The sequence below is a fragment of the Euleptes europaea genome, chromosome 4 (assembly GCF_029931775.1).
Source record: "Euleptes europaea isolate rEulEur1 chromosome 4, rEulEur1.hap1, whole genome shotgun sequence".
Lineage (NCBI taxonomy): Eukaryota > Metazoa > Chordata > Lepidosauria > Squamata > Sphaerodactylidae > Euleptes > Euleptes europaea.
The window spans coordinates 23481584-23504996 of record NC_079315.1 but is presented as its reverse complement, the minus strand read 5'-3'; the positions used below and the strand labels follow the sequence as shown (position 1 = coordinate 23504996).

Below are 23413 nucleotides of genomic sequence, written 5' to 3'. Positions count from 1 at the left end.
TGTCTTGGCTTCGTGTTAGTGTTCATCTGGAGATAGTTTTGTGTGCTGCTGGCTTGGGACTGAGGAACAGTGCTGTGACTGGAGGGTGAATCCTTACCAATATCTCTGGGTATGAATCCTCAGCCAACTAGAGCACCCTGAAGCGTAGGGTGGAAATTAGACCCCATGGAAATTATTAAAAGGATCTTTGCCAAGGGGAGCAGTGATTCTTGGATCCCAAGGCCTTTCAATTGTATGGAAGTTGAATGAAAAATTTGACCAGATAATGTTAGAACTAAGCAACGGAATTGTTAATTGTGTGAGGCAAAGTGCCATCAAGTCACAGTTGATTTAAGGCGACCCCGTACAGTTTTCAAGGCAAGAGAGGTTCAGAGGTGGTTTGCCATTGCCTGCCTCCGCGTGAGCTCAGAGTTCTGAGAGAACTGTGACTGGCCCAGGGTCACCCAGCAGGCTTCATGTGGAGGAGTGGGGAATCGAACCCAGTTCTCCACTTTAGAGTCCACCACTCTTAAACACTACACCATGGCGGCTCTCCAATTTGGTGTTAATCACGATCAGTGGCGCTCTTTCATTCTGCTCACAAATGGTTACCCAAACTTTGGGTTGAATCCAACCAGCTCTTTTGCGCACCCCATTCCCTTGCTTACTACGGCCCCCATCCCACATAGCCTTTATTCACACAGGCCCCACAATTCCCAGGATAGACTTTTTTGTTGGTCAAATGGGACCCCTGTGCCCTTTTTTCACCAATGGAAAACCTGGTTGGATCCAACGCTTTAGAATGAATCCAGCCAGAGTGATAAGGGTAATAGATACTGCAATGGAAGCGTGAACATGCATTTTATTTGAGAAACCCCTCCAGAAGTTCAGAGATGAGCTGTGGTATTGAGACACCCGGGAAGTTTGAAGTCAGCATATCATGACATATCACTGGTGGTCTGCCTGCAGTGACTCATTATCCCCTGCTGCTTTTAATTGAACTTGTGTCAGACACTAAGGGCTCTGTATCTCTGGGCAACTCCTTTTGCTGTGTGCCAGCTTCTAAGCTGGCTGCACGCCTAGTTAATTTGAGTGTGTGTGTTTAATGATGGCTCTTGCTGTATATGACTGTGTTATTCTTGGAGGGTAAAAAAGCACAGTGACCCAAAGACAGTTTTTCTTGCCACCGTAGTCCAGATATGGGTAGAATGATAGTGATTCTATCAGGAATACATAAATGTTTTTAGAAGTTGATGGAAGTGCATAAGTCTCTTCATTTCTGTAATGTCACATTGTTTGTTTTGGATCAAACCCTTTATTTTGCAGCATGATCCAAAGATTCCTCAGTCTTTCCCCCCCCCCTCCCCAGTCTACAGCAGAGGGATAAAAGCCCTAGTCTAATTTTCAGGGTTATGATAATGCTTAATGATATTATATTATCCCACCTTGTGACTCAACTTCGTCATTGGCACCACTGTGGCTTCATGAAGGAACTAGACTAGTGGTCCCAATCTTGTTTACCCTGTGGATACTTCTGGATTTTGAGAACAGGCTTTACCACAAAATGAATGCCTCTTGGATTGGCTGGACCAATCACAAAATGTTGGAGGTTGCAATCCAAGCATCTTCCTTCAGTGGAGGCATCTTCTTTTGATTAGGTGTTCTGTACAGAGATGATGCCTCCCGGGTTCTTCTCAAGCACCTCCCTGCTTCATTGAGCTGGAGGAAAGCTGTGGCTGTTTGATTAGGAAAAGAAGCAAATGTGCACCAGGAAACCCATGGGTGGTATGTTGGCTATCAGTAGACTAGACCTATGGTGTGTTTCCCAAAATTGAACTTGATAGGCAACTCCTCCTCTTAAAAACCACCATGTATACATTGCTTTCCTGCCATATTTAATGGCGCCATGGGGGCAGGATGGTGATAATTCATCTCAGATTTTCCTTTGTATTGACAAAGCTTGTATAGTGGATAGAATGACCTCAAGTTAGAGTGTGATGAAAGAAGCACAACAGAGATACAAGTCTGGGCAAGCCCTAAAATGGGCATAACACTATCTTGGCTTGAAATCTCTGCAACGATCCCATTCATGTGATCATCCATGAAATTACAGGTGTTTCAAGCAAAATTTGCCTCTCTCCTACCTGATTACTGTCTGCTGCCCCCTTACCCACATTAGCCTGGCTGAAAATTAGAGTCAGAGCAAAAGATTACCGCTCCCCGAATTAGACAATTGGGAAGGGTAGAGTATAATGCCATAGAGTCCACCTTCCAAAGCAGCCTTTTTCTCCAGGGGAACTGTTCTTGATTGTGAGATCAACTGTAATAGTGGGAGATCTCAAGGTGCCACCTGGACGTTGGCAACCCTAGTGCCTACCCAGGCCAGTAGCAACATCCTTTTTGCACCCAGGAACCATCTTCAACCCCCCCTTGCTGCTTAAGAACAATATTTACTTTTTTTGGTTTCTTCCTCTCCCTCTGCTCTTTTTCTTCTTCTGATTCTCATTCCCTCTTCCAAAAGATGAGCATGGTGCCTTAGATGCAGCCTATCTTGGACCAAGTTGCAACTCACTAGTTGGACCCTGCCCCCCTCTTTCCTTGCTCAGGTTCTTCCTGATCTGCCATCTCCGCTTTCTTCCTATACCTAAATGCGCCAGAATCCTCTGCCCTCTTTGTAAGGTAATCTGAGCCCACCTCAACAGTGCCCTCTACTCAACTTCATGCAAGACCAGGTTCTGTTTTGTTGAATCACAGTATTTGATGCCTGCTGCAATGCTACTATGACTGTTGTCGCAAGAAACAGATATCAGTGATGCTGCATGGTTGGCCCGTGGGTGGGGTAGAGTTGCTGGGGTTAGACAAACCAAAATAAGTCTAATCAAGTTTTGTGCAATCTAATCTTGAATAGATCCAAGAGTGGGTCTTTCTGAGAATCCCTTTGCCATAGATAGTAACATCTTAGTAAATTCTCTGTGGCTTTGCAAAAGGATCATGAAGGGCTAAAGATTTCCAAGGACCCAAGGCTTCTTCCCCCCTTGCCCCAGCTCTCTAGGTTTAACAGTGATTTAAGGTTGTCACCACTAAGACATAAAATCGGCATTTGTAGCTGTTCTGGCAGTTGAATGTATATGATGTTTAATTGCTTTTTTAGTTATGGAGCTTGTAAACATTGGAGCAAATTTATGACTCTGCTAAATGCTCTCTGTGTGACTTAAGAGAAGTGTCTAGCTTTGCTCTGGCACAGCTCCTTCTTATAAATTATGAAGCAGAATGGTGAGTTTGTGTATGTGTGCAACCTCTGCAGACTGGAAACACTATGCACTAGTGTGTTCAGTAGCATCAATCCTGATCAGTGAAGGTTGAACATTTTGAGCTTGCGAGACAACCCTGTTGATGTTACCAAGCTTATTCATGGCTTCAAAATCTTTTTTCTTTTCTTTTCTATTCTGGATTGGCAGGCATCCAAAGTAGCATTATCCAGGGCTATTGGGATAATATTAAGTAGGATTGACGCAGATACTTTGAAATCCTCCGTAATCTGAATGTGTGCGTAGCCTTTGATCAAAACCCCGATGAGGGTAGGAGATCACAAGGCTTTCCTCACCTCCCTGGATGAATAGGGCTGCCAGGTGGGTGGTTTCAGTGGGTAATTGCCCGCCAGTCCACCCAACTGCTCCACAGCGGCAGTCATGTGCTCATGCAGCCGTGCGCAAGCAGTGATGTCAGTTGTAGGTTTACTCCTGGAAGCGCCGCATTGCTGCAGCTGCTTTAGCCCTCAACCCCCCCCCCCATTTGCTAAATGGCCATGGTGATGCGGTGCTTCCAGAAGTAAACCCGGAAGTGACGTGATCATGTGCATGTGGCCGCCCCAGCCCTACCCCCTAAAACCTCCCACTGGTCAAGAGGGGGGATCTGGCAACCCTATGGATGAATCACTCTTAAGGATTTCCTTTGCATGCCCAGCAATTTTGCAAGGGAAACTTGCAGCGGTCCCTGATTTGGGTGTTGCCAAATATTCTTTTCCCACCGACTACTACCGCCAACAGCCTATTTGTTAACTGTGATTCAGTTATGTAAAGGCTGATGGTGACCAGTAGTAGCCATCAGTAGGTCACCCCTTTTGTCCTACCGAAAGCCTACATTTGAAGATAGCTGAGAAGTCATGTCAGAGTATGATATATGGATGTTGGAGGTTGCACTGGTATCCCAAGGCCTTATGTTTGACAGTCCTGCTGTAGTCATGAGTGTTATAGTGTCTATAGAGTCGAACTAGGATCTGGGAGAGTCCAGATCAAATCCCACTATGCTATGAAGTTTGCTGGGTGACATTGGACCAGTTATTCTCAGCCCAACTTAACTCACAGGATGGTTGTGAGGATAAAATAGAGGAGGGGGAATCATGTACAACGCCTTGAGCTCCTTGGAGGAAGGGCAGGGATCAAACTGGATTACGATCATCTTCCCTTCCCCTCCCCACAACAGACACCCTGTGAGGTAGGTGGGGCTGAGAGTGTGACTAGCCCAAGGTTATCCAGCTGGCTACATGTGTAGGAGTGGGGAAACAAATCCAGTTCACCAGATTAGCGTCGGCCGCTCATGTGGAGGAGTGGGGAATCAAACCCAATTCTCCAGATCAGAGTCCACCCCTCCAAACCACCGCTGTTAACCACTACACCACACTGGCTGTCAGAGGGGGGAAAAAGTCTTTTGGGTTCCTGTCCCTGAGTTTTAATATGTCCTTCCACAGACTGTTTGTTTAGCTCCTAAACAAATTAGGACAATTCTGTTTCACTGGGTGTACTGTTTTAAATATTGTTTCTGTTGCTACTCTTGGTTGTTTTGTTAGACTGTTAGACTGTGTTTAATTTGTTTTTTGTTCTTTTATTTGATTGCTTTTGTGTATTGCTTTGGGGAACCTTAGTTGACAAGCTGTGGGTTCAGTTCCATTCTTGTCCTTGAAGTTCCAGGTCTCTGTTTTGAAGAATTTCTCTCTCTTTTCCAACATCCCCTTTTCTGCCACAACGCTCACAGGTGTTCTGTTAAAACAGTCCTGAAAAGTTTTCATCCTCAAGTAACCTTCAACTGGTTCTAGCCCAGCTTTTCCCTCAAGCCCTCTGGTGACAGCGATTATTTTGCTTGCAGAACAAAAAAGCTACAGGGAACATGTAATCGGAGAACTAGGCTAGAGAGCGTTGACCGACAGTAACCCGGGAGAGCGTGTTTGGGCGAAGAATAGGAAGCATTTCTTTCTTCCGCCTTCATAACTCTTTAGACCAGGCTGGTAGCCTGCCAAGTCAGGTCTGAACAACACAATACTAATGGTGAATGGCGCAAGGAGCGAGAAAGAGAAGAGTCGGTTCTTCATAGCAAGCAGTTTCCCTGTCTTTCGTCTCTCTCCCTCCCTCCCGGCTCTGTGGAGATTTATGGAGTTCTCCTTGCAGGCCTTTTGGCACACTGTGCGTTTCTTCTTGCAAGCGGCTGAGCCCATTAACATTTCAAAAATCTCAGACGGCCTCGTGGTCCGGCAGCTGCTGCCCTCTCAGGATCCGGCAGTGTGAGGGAACGCAGGCTACCTTGTGTTGTCCTCTATGGCCACTTTCCTCACAGAGATTGTTTTGTTGTTTTCTGTCACCCACCAGTGGGTGAAATCCTTACTAAGCCACGTAGGTGTCCACAGTTCAAGAAACAGATTTGGACTGAGGAGTGTTTGAAGTGTGGGACAGGGACACAGATTTGCTCCTCGGGCTTAACGTTTGAGGAAAGATGAAAAAATATGTAATCACATGCATGGGCCATGTAATTTAGATCAGCAGTTTTCCAAACGTTTGCGCCTTGAGGTTCCTTAGAAGCTCTTTGAGTGTTCTTCAGTATAAAGTTCAGTAATGATGGATCAGGTTTCCTTGGCCTAGAAGATAGCTTCACCACCACTACTGAACCTATTGTAAGTTGGGTGTTCAGCTTCATCCTGAGTGACATTCAAGCTTCACAAAAAAATATTAAAAAGGAGCTTTAGCAGTGATGTTACAATGAGATTGTCTTCAAAGATCTAATTTTTAGCATTAAAAAATCAGCTCAGAAGTATATGAAGGCTACTGCGCCTTGAAAACCCTACGGGGTTGCCATAAGTCATAATGCTTCGTGGACAGCTAGAGTTGCTACCAGATTTAATCTAAAGTGAAATTTCAAGGCAAGGGTAGAGACTCCTGCCTTGAGCACATTGTCTGAAGAATTCTAAAAGAAGTAAAAGTTGTTCTGATTAGACTAACATAATGCCTTCTGGGGTTCAGGCAGGGTGGGAAGAGGCTCCTAAATTGGCACTTGGTTTGCCTAAAGGAAAACATCAAGTGAATTTGTGGGTTCCTGTTCAAAGGGAACATTGGGGAATTTTGATGTAAGCCAAAAGAGTTTTGAAAAATCTAGCAATAGGCAGGGTGGAATTCTGCACACCCCTCTCTGCTGGCTAATATGTTGTTCCCTCTCTCGTGGTCAGAATCTGATCTGTAATTCTTCTTGCCTGCCATGTCTCTCAGATATAATTATTTTAGAGTTCACACCATGGAGCACAGTGTTTTACTTGCCCACAAGGGTTTTCCTGCTACCACTTTAAATGAAAACCTTACATTATACTGAGTCAGACCATCAGTCTTTCAGTAGTCTGCTCTGACTGGCAGCAGTTCTCCAGAAATCAGGTTGAGGTCTCCACCCATTGCCTGATCCTTTTTAAACTGGAGATGCCGGGGATTGAACCTAGAATCTTCTGTATGCAAAGCAGATGTTCTCCTACTGAACCCTAAACTGCTTCCCCCAAAGGGCCCAGAAGGCCAGAGGTCTTCTAGAGAAGCATCCCGTGGTATGCAAGCAGTCACTGCCAATGCACCCCGTGCATATGTATAAGCACTTTGCGCTAGTGCGCAGGGGTGGGAATGATTCAGTTTAATTCCAGTGTAGCTGTCATGGCTTTTCCCTGTTACAGTACAACCCTGTTGATTATAATTTGGTAAATGTAGTGATGAACAATTTCATGTTGGGAAATTCTTATGCAGAACAATAGTTCCGAGAGTCTTTGGGGGAGAACATGTGACTGTTAAACCAGTTTAAGATTGTAATTTTGGACATGCCTTCTATGACTTATGATTTGTTTTAAATAAACATAGAATGTGTCTTTTTATCACCTGGCAGGTATGAAACTCCGGGATTTTCTGATTGCCAACGAGACATTCTCAGACTTCCTTCATCGTAATGCTTCCGTACCAAGATTTGCGGTGGACGAAATACTGAATTCTAAGGTCAATCTCCAACGGGTGAGTTCTCACATGTCATGTAAGATGTATATAGTCAAGCGTAGAAAGCAATTAAAGCAAAATACTGTAGTTCTTTACATGTTTACCTGAATAGTACATACAGAAAAACTAGTTAATCTTTAGAATCAGGAGTTATACAGAGAGGGAGTTTTGTAACCTCTGGTCAATTTTTTTCTAGATCGTTACATCTGGGTACCAGATGAGAGTGAAAGACCTTTGCAATTCAACCAAGCTGTCAGAGTTTCTCATCATCCCAAATCCAGCAATAGCCATGGCTAGTGATGCCTTCATTTGCTTCATGCCTAAGGATAAACTTGCTTCTGCAGAGAAGGTGTTGCAGGATAATCTAGATATCATGAAGCCATTTATGGTAAGTATGATCATGAACTTTGAGTTAATGAAGATAGATCAGGGGCCCCCAGCCTATTTGAGCCTGTGGGCACATTTGGAATTCTGACACAGCAACCAAATGGCTGCCACAGAATGGCTGCCGGAGGAGGCAGAGCCAGCCCCAAAATGCCTGCTTAGGCTTAACTTCAGTAACACAGTGCAGATCCTTGTGCTGTGGTGGCAGCTGCTACCAAAACAACATTAAAAAAAAATCTGCACAGCCAATCAAATCTCCAGTAGTCAATGAGAAGCCTTGCTGGGCACAAGCCCTACCTGGCCCCACCTGCTTCCTAAAAACACTTGTCGGGCATCAGAAAAAGTGTCAGCAGGTCCCATGGCAACCATTGGCACCACATTGGGGACCCGAGTATAGGATATAATTTTTTTAAGTAAACCAACACATGCTGGCTTTCTCCTCTTCCCTGACTTCCTCTGGACCACTCCATTTCTCCTATTTCCAAAGCCTCCTTTGTTTTCATTGGTGTTCTGCCTTCTCAGTCCCTGTTCCTCATTTAATAGGCAAAAGTGTTCTCTAGCCTTCCTTCCCTAAGCCCATCTACCTTCCCTTTCTCTCTCAAGAATCTGAGACTCTTTTACATGCGTTAGTTCTCCAGCTCATTCAGTCGTGGCCAGAGGTTTCACAGTCCGTACCATCATCTCCTCCACCAGTAAAACGTTTGCTTGCATTTACAGTATAGGTCGTATAAGACATATATCAGACACATTTACAATGACAATCAGGTCAAGGCTGTCAGCTGCAGCTGCCAAGTTTTATGTTAGTATTTGATCCATCTCAGGTCCATATTGCTGTTCAGTGGTTATCTGGTCCAATAGGTGGAGAAATCAGAGAATCTGGCACAATCCCAAATTGTGTCCAATAGAGAAAGTTAGGACATTATCTGATTAGCAGATCTGTTGCCCGCTTTTGCAGTGGTGCATCAGGTGGGATGTTTCCTGTCTATCTAGCCTGATACTCACTGATTTGAGAGGACAGCATTCATTTTACATGCAACACATAGCTTTGTAATCTCGGCCAGAAATGGGTTTCCAAAGTATCTGTCAAGCATTTGTAATGATTTATTTTGCAGTTTCATCATTTACACTGCTTTGAGGCTCCTTGAGGGCTGATGCTTGAAATAAGTGGCGGCCTATTTTGACATGAATAGGTTGGTGGAGGAGTAACATAGTTAGCCTTGGGGATGCACCTATGCCCCTTTCCTTGCATTCCCTCCTCTGCATTTGCCATCTTAGCCAACATTTGAAACATGGCTTGTAGTCAGTTTCACAATATGGTTATGATGGAACTTGGTTGGCATTGGTTAGCATTTAACCCTTCAACCTCCACTTGGAACCAGACACCCTTGATTAATTATTAATATTTTAACAGAGAAAAGTTATGCCCTTTGAAGACATATTTTTTCCCTTTAAAATGCTCGTAACAAAGTGAGGACCCCAGCTTCAAGTAGTGAAACTGAGTGGAATCTGAAATATTAAATCTCCCCTTCTTTTGCTGCACAGCCCCGAGGCAAATTGAGGTTGCACAAGCCTGTAAATATGCATTTTATGGATGGAACAAGACATGTTTGCTTGAGCCTTCAGTTTAGCACCTGCAAGAATGTTAGTATTTATTAGGGTGAGCCACTGTTATGTAGTGATTTAGAGTGTCTGGTTAAGATCTGGGACACTCAGGTTCAAAACCCTACTTTGCCATGGAAGCTGGTTGGGTGGCCTTGGCCCAATCAGAAGAAGAAGAAGAGTTGGTTTTTATATGCTGACCTTCTCTACCACTTAAGGGAGACTCAAACTGGCTTACAATCACCTTCCCCTCCCCTCCCCACAACACACCCTGTGAGGTAGGACAGGCTGAGAGAATGTGAGTTGCCCAAGGTCACCCAGCTGGCTTCATGTGTAGGAACGGGGAAACAAATCCAGTTCACCAGATCAGACTCAACTGCTCTAGTGACTCACACATTCTCAACCTAACCTATCTCTCACAGGGTTGTTGTGAGGATAAAAAGGAGGGGCAGAGAAAGTTGTAAGCCACTTTGGGGAGAAAAGTGGGATATAAATGAAGTAAATAACTAAATTTGTATATAAAAGCCAAACAGGCAAGTCCTTGCCACAGGCAGTTTACAATCCAAGTTTTTCTGTAACAGGCTTGCAGGTGAACACACAAAATGATCAGTCCTCCTACCCGCTTCCACCTCACAACACATTTGGGTTTAAGAAAGTTATCTGCCTTGAAGGTATTGTTATTCATCTTGGCCAAGTGGCTAATAGCTATATAGTTGTTTTTAAAAAAAAAAACTAGTGTGGAAGAGAGCCTTTATTTCGGAAATGAAGGCATCAACAGAAATCTCTTTGGTGGTCCAGAACCAAAATACTTGGCTAACTGCATACCTGTATTTTCTAATGCATATCCCCGTGTATGTTTGAAAGAAACCTCAACCTGCATTTTCATAATCTTAGGCAATTAGGGGTTGGTTTTTGTGTGTGTGTTTTGATGGTTATTAAGGGACACAGAATTGAACCTTAGTTGCTTGGCTCCTCTTCTGGTTAAAGGACAGGATATCTGATGCGGGAATCATATGGCTGTTCTCCCTGGCGTAGAAAGGTCATCTGTTTCTTAATTGCAACTGTTTTTCTGCCTGTCTGCACATGTTACCCTTTGTCATAGATTCTAATTGCATTCACTGCACTAAAAGAACAGAGAATGTTCTTGGGCTTATCCCCATGAACATTCTGCAAGATCTCCATTTTGAGAACCATTTGCAATTTAGCAATGTTTTGATGTTCTGAGAAACAGTGGATGGGAATGCTTGAAACTGTTCCTGTCCATTGGATCTGCTGCCTTTTCCCGTTGTCTCCACTCAAGAACAGGCACAAGCAACTGAAGTACAGAATTAAAAAAAGATCTGTAGCCACTGAAAAATTGAAATATGTGGTACAAAAATGGGCTGCTTTAATACAGTTATTTAAAAAGAATGGTGGTGAGTTAATTTGCAGCCCAGAGTGGTTTTAGGACATTGCTACACGTTTTCCTTGAAAGGGTTTTAATGTGATCCTTGCAACTTGTTTTACTTTCTGAACCATTATGGTGTAACCCATTAAATTTAAACCCTATTCCCTAAGCCTGAGTACAGATGAGGTCCCAGAGATAAGAGAGCTCAGCTTTAGTTTTTGGCTAGAGCTAAGCTTCTTTAACCATCAAGAGACACTTAGGGAAATCTCCTGAAGGTGTTACAAATGAACATTGCATTTTTGGGGGGAACAAACTTTGACTTGTTCAATCTGAGGACAATCCTAGTCTACAGAGCAGAGATTTAAGGTTTATTTTAGGGTGTGCCAAAAAGAAATTTGGTAAAATTCGGGTTCAGGTTTATTGGGCTCGTTTTTTTTTCTGGGAAACCTGAAATAAGCCGAATTCCCATACCGGTAAATATGGGAATTTGGTTTATTTTCAGGTTTCCTGAAAAAATCCAGCCCTGGGGGGCACTTTTTGAGGTAGAGCCCCCAAACTTACAGGGTAGCTTTCAGGAACTCAACTTGCAAGAACTCCCAAGTTTGGTGAAGATTGGGTCGGGGGGGGTCCAAAGTTATGGGGTCTGGAAGAGGTCGCCCCCTCCCGCCTCAATACACAAGCATTGGAAGGCAAGAGATTCTCTGTTCGTTTGCTAATCGGCTAATGCTTGTCTATGGAGGAGGGAGGAGGCGACATCTCCAGACCCCATAACAGTGGACCCCCTTACCCAATCTTCACTAAACTTTGGGGTTCGTGCAAGGAGAGTCCCTGAAAGCTAGCCTGAAAATTTGGGACCTCTACCACCAAAAATGCCCTCACAGGAGCTTTGCAAAAAATCCCCATGGTTTTATATTATGGGAATTTTCAATCAGCCGACTTCCGCAGGCTTGCAAAGATTGGGTCAGGGGGTCCGATGTTATTGGCTCTGGAGAGGTCGCCCCCTCCCTCCATAGACAAGCATTAGCCGATTAGCGAACAAACAGAATCTCTTACCTTCCAATGCTTGTGTATAGACACAGGAGGGGGCGACCTCTTCCAGACCCCATAACTTCGGACCCCCCAACCCAATCTTCACCAAACTTGGGCGTTCTTGCAAGGAGAGTCCCTGCAAGCTACCCTGCACGTTTGGGGGCTCTACCTCAAAAATGCCCCCCAGGAGCTTTGCAAAGCCTGGGGAGAACCTGAAAAAGCTGGATAATTATCTGGGTTTTTTTGGGGTGTGTGTGTGAAAGGCCAATTTGACTGTGGCTTTCCCCCCAGGTTTTGGAACTTGGTAAACCCGAACCTGAAATTTACTGAAATGGTTTTTTTCAGTCTTATTTTCAGTTTGGGTTTATCGATATACACAGCCCTAATTTCTTTGTTTAGGAGGAAGCTTTCAGTCTAACCATAATTTGCTGTAACATCGCATCTGTCATGCTTTAGCAAGGTGCCAGTAGTTTCTTGAATACAAACTGGGGGTCGCAAGTAAGAAACAAGGTGTTGTTTGTTAAAGGGCCTCCATTCAGAGGTTATAGTAAATTCTGGATAGACTGAAGACTTCCTAACTCAGGACATCTTCAGTTTGTGCTTTGCATACAGAGGTAGGAGGGAGGGAGCCCAAAAGCCTGAGGATAAGCCAGGTTCATTATTGTCCCAAACAAACATGAGTTTGTTCATGACATCTGAACATAGCCTGTATGTCTGGGTGTCTAGCTGGTAAGAGGTCTAATAGGGCCTGGTTTTATTGAAGCCAAGCAGGTACAAGCCTGATTAGTGCCTGGAAGGAAAATTACAGGGAGCCATTAGAAGGACACATAGGATAAAAGCATTGTAAGAAAGTTTGGGCCAATTCACATATTATAGTCTACAAAAATTGTGGATAGATTCCCCACTCTGCCTTTCGGTCAGATGTAATTGGAGAGCTCCATCTGATTTGCACACACCTGGTGCTTTGTTTCTGATTGAGATGGCTGTGTACAGGGGAAGGGACTTCAGCTTTCTCCTTGTTGCATTTCCCCCAAATTGAAATGGCTGTTTGCCCCACCAGGTAAACGTTGGTTTCTCCAACAAGGCAAAATTGGGAAAATGGTGTGAGGGGAAGCAAAAGTGAAGCCGCTTCTCACCACACTCTTGATTCAAATCAGGCACTGTACATGTGGGAATTGAGGAGAACCCACAACTCAGGGACTGAAAGACAGTGGGGAATGCAGGAACAGGCAGTATAGACCATAACGTGAGTGGGTCTTAGGGTTGCCAACCTCCAGGTGGTGGCTGGCGATCTCCTGCTATTACAACTGATGTCCAGCCGATAGAGATCAGTTCACCTGGAGAAAATGGCCTCTTAGGCAATTGGACTCTATGGCACTGAAGTCCTTCCCCTCCCCAATCCTCGCCCTCCTCAGGCTCCTCCCCTAAAGCCTCCCCCTGGTGGTGGAGGGACCTGGCAACTCTAATGGGTCTACATATTATGGATCCAATATCCCACTAAGGCTCCTTATACCGAGGCGGAGATGAAGGAAGGAAGGCTTTAACACAGAAAAGATGGCCTTGGTGAATTACTCAATGTCCTGCGTCTGTGGTTGCACATGGTGTATTCCAGTCTTTATGACTAGTGCATTTTTCAAAATATAATGCTGGTAAATGAGGAGTGGAAACTTACCGTGAGTCATTGAGAGGTTTGAAGTCACTTTGTGCTCTTTCAGTGCCAGTGTTATTGCAAATGGTGACTGCATAGATTATTGAAAACTGGATTTTGGTAGTAACTAAATACCCACTCTTGAATATGTATATACCTGGCCAGCAAGGAGGTTTGCTGGAAGGACCCTTGATAGAGAAATGTGGGTTGGGAGAGACACAGACCCATGCCCCCAACTATCAGTTGCCCAAAGGCCTTCTGGCAAATATTCATGTATTCATTAAATTTTAATCCTTTTCTTCCTTGATGGAGCTCTGGGAAGCGTATGCTATAATTTCTTGCCCATTTAACAACCCTGCGAGGTAAGTTAATATGAGAGACAGTGACTGGACTAAGTTGTTTAGTAAACTTTGTGTTCAAGCAGAGATTCGCCTCCCTGGTTTCACTCTCAATGATTTCTCCACTCCCTTCTGCTGGCACTTGAGGGCTTTGGTTAAGAAAGGTCCATGCTGTGTGAGTGTGATGCATATAATTCTGAAATCTCAGTTTTTATTAAGAAGGAAGGAATTTGTAATGTCCATGGTTCTAGGAACAAAAATCTTGAACCCGGGTCCACTAAAGTCTTAGAAATTGGTTGAGGCTTCTCTTGGGCTGGAACTTGGAAACTTTTACTTGGCATAGCCTCAGATCCTTCATCTCTCCCTTTGATCCTTTTTTAGAAAAAATCTTAACTTCTTTTCTCAGTACTTGCCATAAAAAGGAGAAAAAGTGCAACCCTACATTGCACAACTTGAATAAAACACACAGCACAGAGTTACACTAGTGGTTAGTGGTTTGTTGTGTTTTTCATATACTGTAAGGCTAAGTGGTAAAGATATTAAATAGTTCTGCTTTTTCAAATGGATAATTAATATGCGTGTGTGTATATGTGAGTGAGCTACTGTTTGTGGAAGGTGTATTTCTAATAATCCTTTGTCTTTGCAAGTTATTAAACATTACAGTTATATCTAAATGGAGTTTTGTTTCATTTTTAAAAGTGAGAAGGTGAGGCACATAGTACAGTGATGTCCTTAAGGTAAATAACTAGCTGAATTCCAGGTGCAAAAGGCACCATTTCAGATTTCATTGAAGGGCAAAATCCAGCAAGGTGCAAAGCGCTTCACTTAGGTATGCTACAAAAGAGAGTGCATTTTAAGAACATGTGATTATTTTCTTTTTTTAAAAAAACCCAACACACAATAATTGTAGCAAAGCTATCAGCACATAAGAAACAGGCACCCTTTCTGGGAGGGTGCACTTTTGGCATACATAGTACTTTTTTGTTAAGTCACAGCTGACTTAACAGCTGGCAACCTGCTATTGCCTCCACGTCGATGCTGGTATTCTTTGGAGATTGCCCATCCAAATACTAGCCAGGGCCGGCCCTGCTTAGCTTCAGAGAACAGACAAGATCAGGCTAGTCTGGGGCTGTCCAGGTCATACACCCATTTAATTGCTTATAGCAATAGTCATTTGTTAGTGTCTAGTGAGGTGGCCAGAGGTATAAGTGTCCCTGAGGAATAAAACATGATCTGTAACATATGTGGGGGAAGAGGGACGGACATACTCCCCTTCCTGGATGACATCCCTGTTGAATGGGTAGCAGTAGCTTCAGTTTTTTGACATGTGATTCTCTAAGTTTCTTTCCCTGCTCCTGACAGACACCCCTTCCTGAAGGCACCCGTCTTTTCCTGATAACTTGAATTATTCCTGTTGGTTCCTATTCCTTTCATGTAGAAATACAGTGATTTAATTCTAAATCCCTTTGTCTATTCCAGAAAGGGATCACCTCCAACTCCACTTTACAGGGTCTGAAAGAAGCTGCAGAGACTTTGTTGGAGAGCTTCGGAAAGCTCCTGAAAGAGGTAGGCTGCACCCTTTTTATGCCTGTTCCTGAGGTCACACATTTAATCACATTTAACAGTTACAGTGATACTTTGAGCAGATCTGTAACCTGAATTGGTGCACTTCTGCTGTGTATTCACAGTGGGATTGCCAGGCCAAACCTGGCAACTGGCAGGAGAGGATGGGGTCGGGACATGGTGGGAAGGCGCTCCTGCAAGTTCGATGATGTGACTTCAGGGGGAAACCCAGAAGCAACAGCATTAGCTTGAGGAATTGGTGGAAACTCTGTGGTTTTACCATAGTGGTAAAACTACATCGAGTTTTTGGCAATTCCTAGACTTCTACCGCCATTGTTTTCAGGTTTTCCCTGGAAGTGACATCACTGTGCTCACAAAACTGGTGTGTTGTGTCCCCCACCGCCTGCTGCCACTTGGATTGGTGGCAGACAACAGGAGCTTGGGGTGGGGATCCCCTGCACCAACTGGGGGATTGGCAGCCCTGATTCACAGAGACCTCTGCCAGACATGCACAGATGGGACAGGCTAAGGCCATTCCAATCTGAACTCCTCTTCTACTCCTGTTGGGGCATGCAGTGCCCTGATTATACCTACTCACATGTCAAGAGCAGGTTTCTGGAGAGGTGGCAAATAAATTTTCTAAATAAATAAGTCCATGGGCTCAGCAGGGTTGTAACTCTGCTTAGGATGGCACTGTAAATTAGCCTGACTTACCATCTTGTAGAAAATGGCTCCACTTGTAGAAAATGGCTCCTGGGAGGTGACATTTCCCTGCAGGAAGAGTCCATGCTGGGAAGTTATTAAAAGATGTAGTTCAGCCACCCTCCCATCTCGGCCATGTAGAAAATTCTGATGTACCCCGTACCAGGATACACACTAGAAGTACCCTGTGAGCGAGAGAATGAAGTACCATTTGATATGCGCAATTCCACAACTCATGTTCCAGGTATTAGAAACAGGTTCTAGGAAGAAGCCTGAGGTTGGATGTGAGGTGTGGAGAGCTGATTTTCAGCAGATTGTTGGGATGCAAAATCCCAAAATTATGAGTGGACGTGGATGGAACTTGGTTGAGCTCGAGAACCCAGCAGAGGGGTTGCTGTGAAAATGGCATGGGTGACTGGAGACAGTCTTGTTTTTCAAGCCCTTTCAGTAAACGAAGTTACACTGTCAATTGTTTCCGCGCCAGCCTTATGTGGAGTGCTTTCAGTTAAAAAAAAAAAAATGTTTTCTTCTCTTTCTGAAAGCCGCCATTTGAATCAAACGAAGAGAAATAACTCCAAGTGCTCCGATTACTTGTGTTTTATTGCCCGTCAGCGTTGGGAGCTTTTAGGCCCTGAACTATAGTAACCTCTCAGCGAGCTGTCTAAGGTCACTCGAGATCGTTGAGGATTTCGCTTCTACAGAAATGGCAGAGTGAGACATACCCCACCCTCATTCTGCGTTCACTGGGAAAGCTCTATTTCCTGAGGGGGGAGAGGTTGCACCCAGTTGAATTCGAGACCCTGCGACGGTTTCCTTGACTGAAAAATGGAAATGGGATAAGCAAAACTTGTGGGAATGAAAATAAAACTGCGGCCAGTTAACAGAGAAGATTGACTGTCCTGCGAGTTCAAATTGTACTTTTTATTTTTTTTTGCCTTGAGCTTTCTGGTTACAGCTGTTTCCTGTTACATCACATGGAAACTTTATGGCGGTTCAATCTCTCTTTTTCTTGTCTGAGGTTAAAAAAAAATGAAACCATGTGACATTCTCTTTGCTGATGTGGCTGCCTTGCTGAGGAACATTGCTTTTTTATTTCTGGTAGTTTTCCCAAGCAACAGTCACTACCTTTCCTGCAGCCCTATTCCAGTTAAAAGCAAAAGCAGCCCCCTAACGTTTGCATGAAAACTACCATTTGACCTAAAGTTGCTTCTCATGGTGTGGCTTGCTCAATTTTATGTGTCAAATGCTTTGAAGGAATGGAGGCTTATTCCCATCACTTGATTGCCCTAGAAGTGAGATGAGAGTTGAGCTAGTGGGATTGCCATCCATCTGGGGTCTGTGTCCGTGTTTGAAAACAATAAATCCTCCAGGCAGACAGTGCTGATATGCATAATCTATTCCAGTGTGTGTAGTTTTTAAATTGTCTGCTTCTAGATGTTGAAGGCTTAGCGTGGGGCCTTTAAAATGGTCAAAAGCAAGGCCAGGTGGTCTCTTTAACCAGCAAGTCTACAGAAAATCAACTAAGCTGGGCAGCTGGGAGCCGAAGGCATGCATTAGGATGATATCTTGTGAGGCATTAATTGAAGTCAAAGTTAGCTCTGAAATTCATTCTGTTCATAACCCTGATGGGTTTTGAATAGGTCAGGATTTTATGCCATTGGTGTGTCTGTCGGATCTCGTTTACTTAGGGTTGCTAGTTCCAGGTTGGGAAATACCTGGAGATTTTGGGGGCGGAGGGTGGGGTTTGGGGAAGGGGGAACTTCAATGCCATAGAGTCCAATTGCCAAAGCAGCCATTTTCTCCAGGTGAACTGATCTCTATCAGCAGGAGATCTCCAGCTAGTACCTGGAGGTTGGCAACCCTATGTTTACCTAGTAAACTTTGAATTAGTTTTCCTGTGTTTGGAAGCTTGAAAATGACTGTAGCAGCAGAACTGATAGTTGCAAGCATCTGTGAGTGTGGCCCCTTCTCAACTACAGCATCCTGCTGTTTATTTGTTCAGTTCCTCATTCCCAACAATACCTGGCTTCTCACGAAAAGTCATAGCAAAGGGGAGTTGTAGTGCTTTCTTTATGTGGTGTGAAGTGCTGTCAAATCGCTTCCAACTTATGGTAACTCTATGAATTAATGACCTCTAAAACGTCCTATCACTTGCTCAGGGCATGCAGACTGAGGGAAAGACAAAGGAGAGCAAGTTGCAAGTTAGAGTGTTTGTTTAGCTCTTCTAGATCCCTACGTGTTTCACAGTTTGCTTCATCATATTGTATTTTGTATTAGATCCCCCGACGAATAAGATTGTGAAACACGTAGGGAACTAGAAGAGCTAAAAAATCTCTCTACCTTGCACCTTGCTCTCCTGTGTCTTTTCCTGCCCACTAGTGTGGCCTCATTTTCTCCTGCTTGCAAACGGAGAGCCTCGGCTTTCTTTACAGAGTCCATCCATCTCATGCTGGGTCTTCCTCTTTTCCTGCTGCCTTCAACTTTTCCTAGTGTTTTTAGCAAATGGCCACCAGCCATTTCACTGCTGGCCCTTGTAGCTGGTTCTGACAGCTGCTGGTACAGTAACTCACGAGGCTTCTGAATGCTTGGAGGCTGGTTTACAGACTTGTTTATTATATTACGTTTTAAATATATACTATAACACCTGTTAAGTCACTGCTGGGTCAGAAAAGATGTGCTAATATCCTGTTCCAGCTGGTAAAGCGTGCTCACAGAATAATGAACTGCTCCTAGATTCACACCACTATCTCTTGGTGCGAACAGTGTGAATTACCCTTTTGACAAGTTGTTCTCGCAACTAGTGAGAGTCATCCAGTACTTTAAATAGTAATTTGAGTAGCCAACTGTTTGTGGACAGTGTTACTTCAGACTACAGGTGGAAATAAATGTGATCAAGTGTTACTTTAAAAACAAAACAAACCCCCACTCCCCATAGAACACTAGATGTCAGAAGAATTCTAGCCTTACATTGTGACTTATTTATTTTTTCAGGGGGGGGGGGGATAGTTATCAAATATGAAAATGACTATTTGCAACCCAAAGTGGTACTGTCTAGGAGCAGTACTCTGAAGTGAGCTATTCTTTGTTTATCCTGATTCTGACTAGTCTTCATGGTAGTCCATATCCATTCTTAGCCTCCAGACTTAAGCATTCTTACTTGGAATTTATGTACTTCATTATTACCAGACCACATGGATCAAATCCATCTTTAAAAATTAAGATGTGCTCAAGGCACACTCAAAGGTAGAGAAGTGACATGGGAAAGTAGAAAAGGATGATCAGTTTGACAATGCCAGGTGTGAGGTTTTTGGGGGGTTTCGGACAGATATTTGAGTCAAGTTACAGCGAGGACAGTCTCTTAGGGAGCCTTAAAATGTCTGATACTAGGATAGAGAAAGGGTAGTCTCTTCCCATTTGCACCTATCCCCTTAGGTCGTCATTTGAAGCCCTGTCTTATTCCCCCCCACACCTGCATTAAGAATGGCCTTTTTGATAGTGTCCCCTAGACTTGGGAATGTCATTTGTTCCCCCACCAGAGGCCTGATTGGCTCCATCACTGCTTGGTTTCAGATGCTTACTGAAAACATTGTTTTTACAGAGTAGCTTGTTGTTGTTGTTTTTGTTATTGCTTCTTCCCCTTTGCTGCTTCTTTATTGTTGATTGGTTCTAGCATTTTATTGATTTGTTAAATGTTACTTTAGCCTCATTCGAACGGTCCTTGGTGTACAGAAAGACAGAATATAAATGTTTTAAGTAAGTATATAAACCTTTTCTGGCTGGCATTTAGCACTGTGCTGTAAATCTTTTTGTGGTGATCAGCAACGCTGAGTTGTCTCCGACACTCCTTGGAAAATACACGGATCCCAAACCTTGACATTCATCTCATATGAACCCTTACCACAGGATTAGGTTCTAGACTCCACTAACCTTACCACAGGAGTAGGTTCTAGAATCCAATGCTAATTGGATCACCCTATCATTTTGAAAACATTTCTTTAAAAATTGATTGGTAATGTTGATCCCTTCCTTTCCGCAGCCACTCAAGGTGCTGAATAACATTAGCCAATTTAATTTGCCTTACCGTGATTTATTTTGAATTATTCTGTTGCTTTTATCTGTGTGTGCCTTTTCACCTGTTATTAACATTTTTTTATGGTAATTCTTGGCTGCATCGTGAACTTAGATAAGACAAATATTGGGATGTGTATATATATATATTAAAACCAAGCTAAATGCCAAAGCAGCAGCAAACCTTTTTTTAAAAAGGACAGTATGTTCCTCCCTCTGGCTAGCCAAAGATCTTGCAGGACAAATCTAAAAGCCAGGAGAAAGGAACACTGATGAACCTCAAAGTCTTCTGAGTGAGGGCATTCTGCAAACTGGGGTAACAACTGAGAAAACTTGCACCAACTTTCACCTCTTTTAGATAGGATTACTTTGGAGTTTTTTTAATCACGTGAAGCTGCCTTTTACTGATTCATACTATTGGACCATGAAGCTCCAGAGTCTCAAGGACTGTGGTCTCTCACAACACTTATTGCTTGATTCTTTTATCTGGAGATGCTGGGGATTGAACATGGGACCTTCTCCATGCAAAGCAGATTCTCTACCACTGAGCCACAGGCCCCTCCCCAAATGTAGCACAAACACATTTAAATAAATAGATAAATAAATATATTAAAAGGGGCACACAAAATAAAATGAAGTTAATGCATCAGTTCTTTATAAGCTTTACCTTTATTGATTTTTAAAGTACACTTAAAAAAAAATTAAACAGAAAATAAAGAAATCTGATGAAGACTGCAATCCTATGCATGTTCATTTAGAAGTAAATCCCGTCTCAGTGGGTCTCATTCCCAGGAAAATACGCACAGGAGTGCAACCTTCAACAGTGATTTTTGAAATTTATTTTGCATCAACCTGTCGCCTCACTGCTGCCACAGGGGCTTGGTATACTCATTTCTTGGGCTGTTGTCAGCTCTTGTACAATCACACTGATGGTGTCAGTTCTCTCCAAAGACCTTCATTATTTCCCTTCTTTTAAATTAAAGTGGCCGATTCAGGCAGTCTCAAGGGCAGGACTAACCGAATGCCTCAAACCTAGTTAAGCCTCAGTGCCACCCAACTTCATGGTTGGGTGCCACCCAATTTTAATCCCTCTGGAAGGAGGAATGAACTTACATTTAGGGAACTGAAAGCCCGTGAGGTTTCATGGCTAGTGATGGATCAGGAAGGGCTGGGTTCAGGTTTCCACTCAGTTATGAAAACCAGGAACAGACTGGGAAGTACAAAAAGGCCCTGAAGCAAACCCAGCTGGGCAGCTCCTGTGGTGCTACTGACATTGGCTCATCCCACAAAATGGCAGCAGTGCAGGAGGACACAATTGGTGAGCTGATACTGATTACCAATGAAGGGTCTGTACCAAGTGGCCCCAGAGGTGCTGGCATAGTTGCTGGGGTTTGGCCACCACCAGCAACCCTCTAGGGCAGTGGCCCACTTTGAGGGACTGTGCTTCGGTGGTAGAGCATCAGCTTGGCATGCAGAAGGTCCCGGGTTCAATCCCCAGCATCTCCAGTTAAAGGGACTAGGCAAGTAAGTGATGTCAAAGACCTCTGCCTGAGACCCTGGAGAGCCGCTGCTGGTCTGAGTAGTCCATACTGACTTTGATGGACCAAGGGTCGAATTCAGTATATGGCAGCTTCATGTGTTCATGTTCACTGTAAGTTAAATGGCCAATCTGCCCCTGCACTAAACTTAACATAAGAAGAGCCATTCTGGATCAGACCAAGGCCAATCAAGTCTAGCAGTCTGTTCACACAGTGGCCAACCAGGGGCCTCTAGGAAGCCCACAAACAAGACGACTACAGCAGCATCCTGCCTGTGTTTCATAGCACCTAATATAATAGCCATGCTCCTCTGATACTGGAGATAATAGGTATGCATCATGACTAGTATTCATTTTGACTAGTAGCCATGACTACTAGTATCCTCCAAGAACATGTCCACCCCCCTCTTAAAGACTTCCAAGTTGGCAGCCATCACCACATCCTGGGGCAGGGAGCTCAGTAGTCTTGGGCCAAAGTCACTACTTCTCATTCTAACCCACCTAAAAGGGCTGTGGTGCTAACTAAATTTGATAAATGAGACTCTTGGAGAAAGATTAAGATACGGATGTGACAAAGCTGAAGTTGTGACTTGCGTATGTGTGCTGCTGTCTTTCAGGATCTAATTTCACACATTTCAATTTCCTATCAGTCCTGGATATTTATGTGGCTTCATCATGCTTGTGGATTGCTTCTCTTTCATCATGTGTGTTGCAGGAATCTTCAGGTTCAGGGGGTGGGTCTTCTTCAGATGTTTTTGGAGGGGGAGGATGTATATCACACAGCAAAAAAAGCACTTTTCTTTTGGGTATAGTAGATGTATGCTCGCTAATGCACTTACTGGGCTTCTAAAAATGTCACTGCTTGCACAAATCAAGCTAATCTAAGTTTACAGGCTTTGGCTGAATCCAAACGGGGTTATCTCCAGTGGCTTTTGCGGAGTTGTTTACATGGCAGCCCACAGTGCTAATAATCGCGCCCCAAGAAAATTGAAGAGTAGAAACAAGGGCACCTTCATTCATTGTGTTCGTTGATTTCCTGCCTTGGCTACTCCACCCCAATCTTTCTAATGGAGGGAAGGGAATTCTCTTGGGGTGGGATAATTGCATAATCCCACTAATGGATGGATTCTGTTCCTTCAGAACAGCGTATTCCATTCCTTCAGTGGCTGGGAATGCTGTGGAATGTAAGCAGCTTACTCAAACAAAAGCGGGTGGGCAGGCGGGTTGTGCTGTCTTCTTAGGACAGGAAAAGTCCGGGGCGGCTTGGTATTCTTCTGAGAAGAATTTGCTTCCTGGACTGGGAACACCTCCCAGATGCCTTAATGACTTTCTGCACAGAGAAGAATAGTTCCCAACAGCATGTCAATTTCTCATGTGACAAGAAACAAGACAGGGCTGTGATCAGAAGAACAGGCTTTATTTTCCAAAGCTGGCATAGGAGTCAATTTTATCTCCTCCTATGCCATAGAGTCAAATTGCCAAAGCAGCCCTTTTTTCCAGGTGAACTTATTTCTATCGGCTGGAGATCAGTTGTAATAGCAGGAGATCTCCAGCTAGTATCTGGAGGTTGGCAACCCTAATTTCATCTCTGGTTTTTAAAAATCGTTTTAATGTTATGTGCTTAGGAGAAGGGTTGATTTTAAAATGTAATGTTATCATGTATGTTTCAAATTGTTAGCTGCTTTGGCAGCCCTTGCAAGGTTGGAAAGTGGGATACACATTTTTTAATAAGTAAATAAAATAAATATTTGTGGGGAGATTCAGCGAGTATAGGTCCATCAATGGTTACTAGCCACAGGGACTGGAAGGAGCCTTCATATACAGAGCTAGTATACCTCCGAAGACCAGAACTGGGAGGCAACATCAGGGAAAGGCCTTGCTCTCTGTGGCTTGTGT

General features: G+C 43.8%; 1 protein-coding gene across 1 annotated transcript in view; it reads left to right on the top strand.

The window, feature by feature from the left end:
- ABCA1 (ATP binding cassette subfamily A member 1) overlaps positions 1-23413 on the top strand; it is a 104316-nt gene that overhangs the window by 21709 nt on the left and 59194 nt on the right. The window contains exons 5-7 of the mRNA XM_056847973.1: positions 7159-7280; positions 7459-7650; positions 15127-15213. Coding sequence (XP_056703951.1) covers positions 7159-7280; positions 7459-7650; positions 15127-15213 — 401 coding nt within the window. The remainder of the gene's footprint in view (positions 1-7158; positions 7281-7458; positions 7651-15126; positions 15214-23413) is intronic.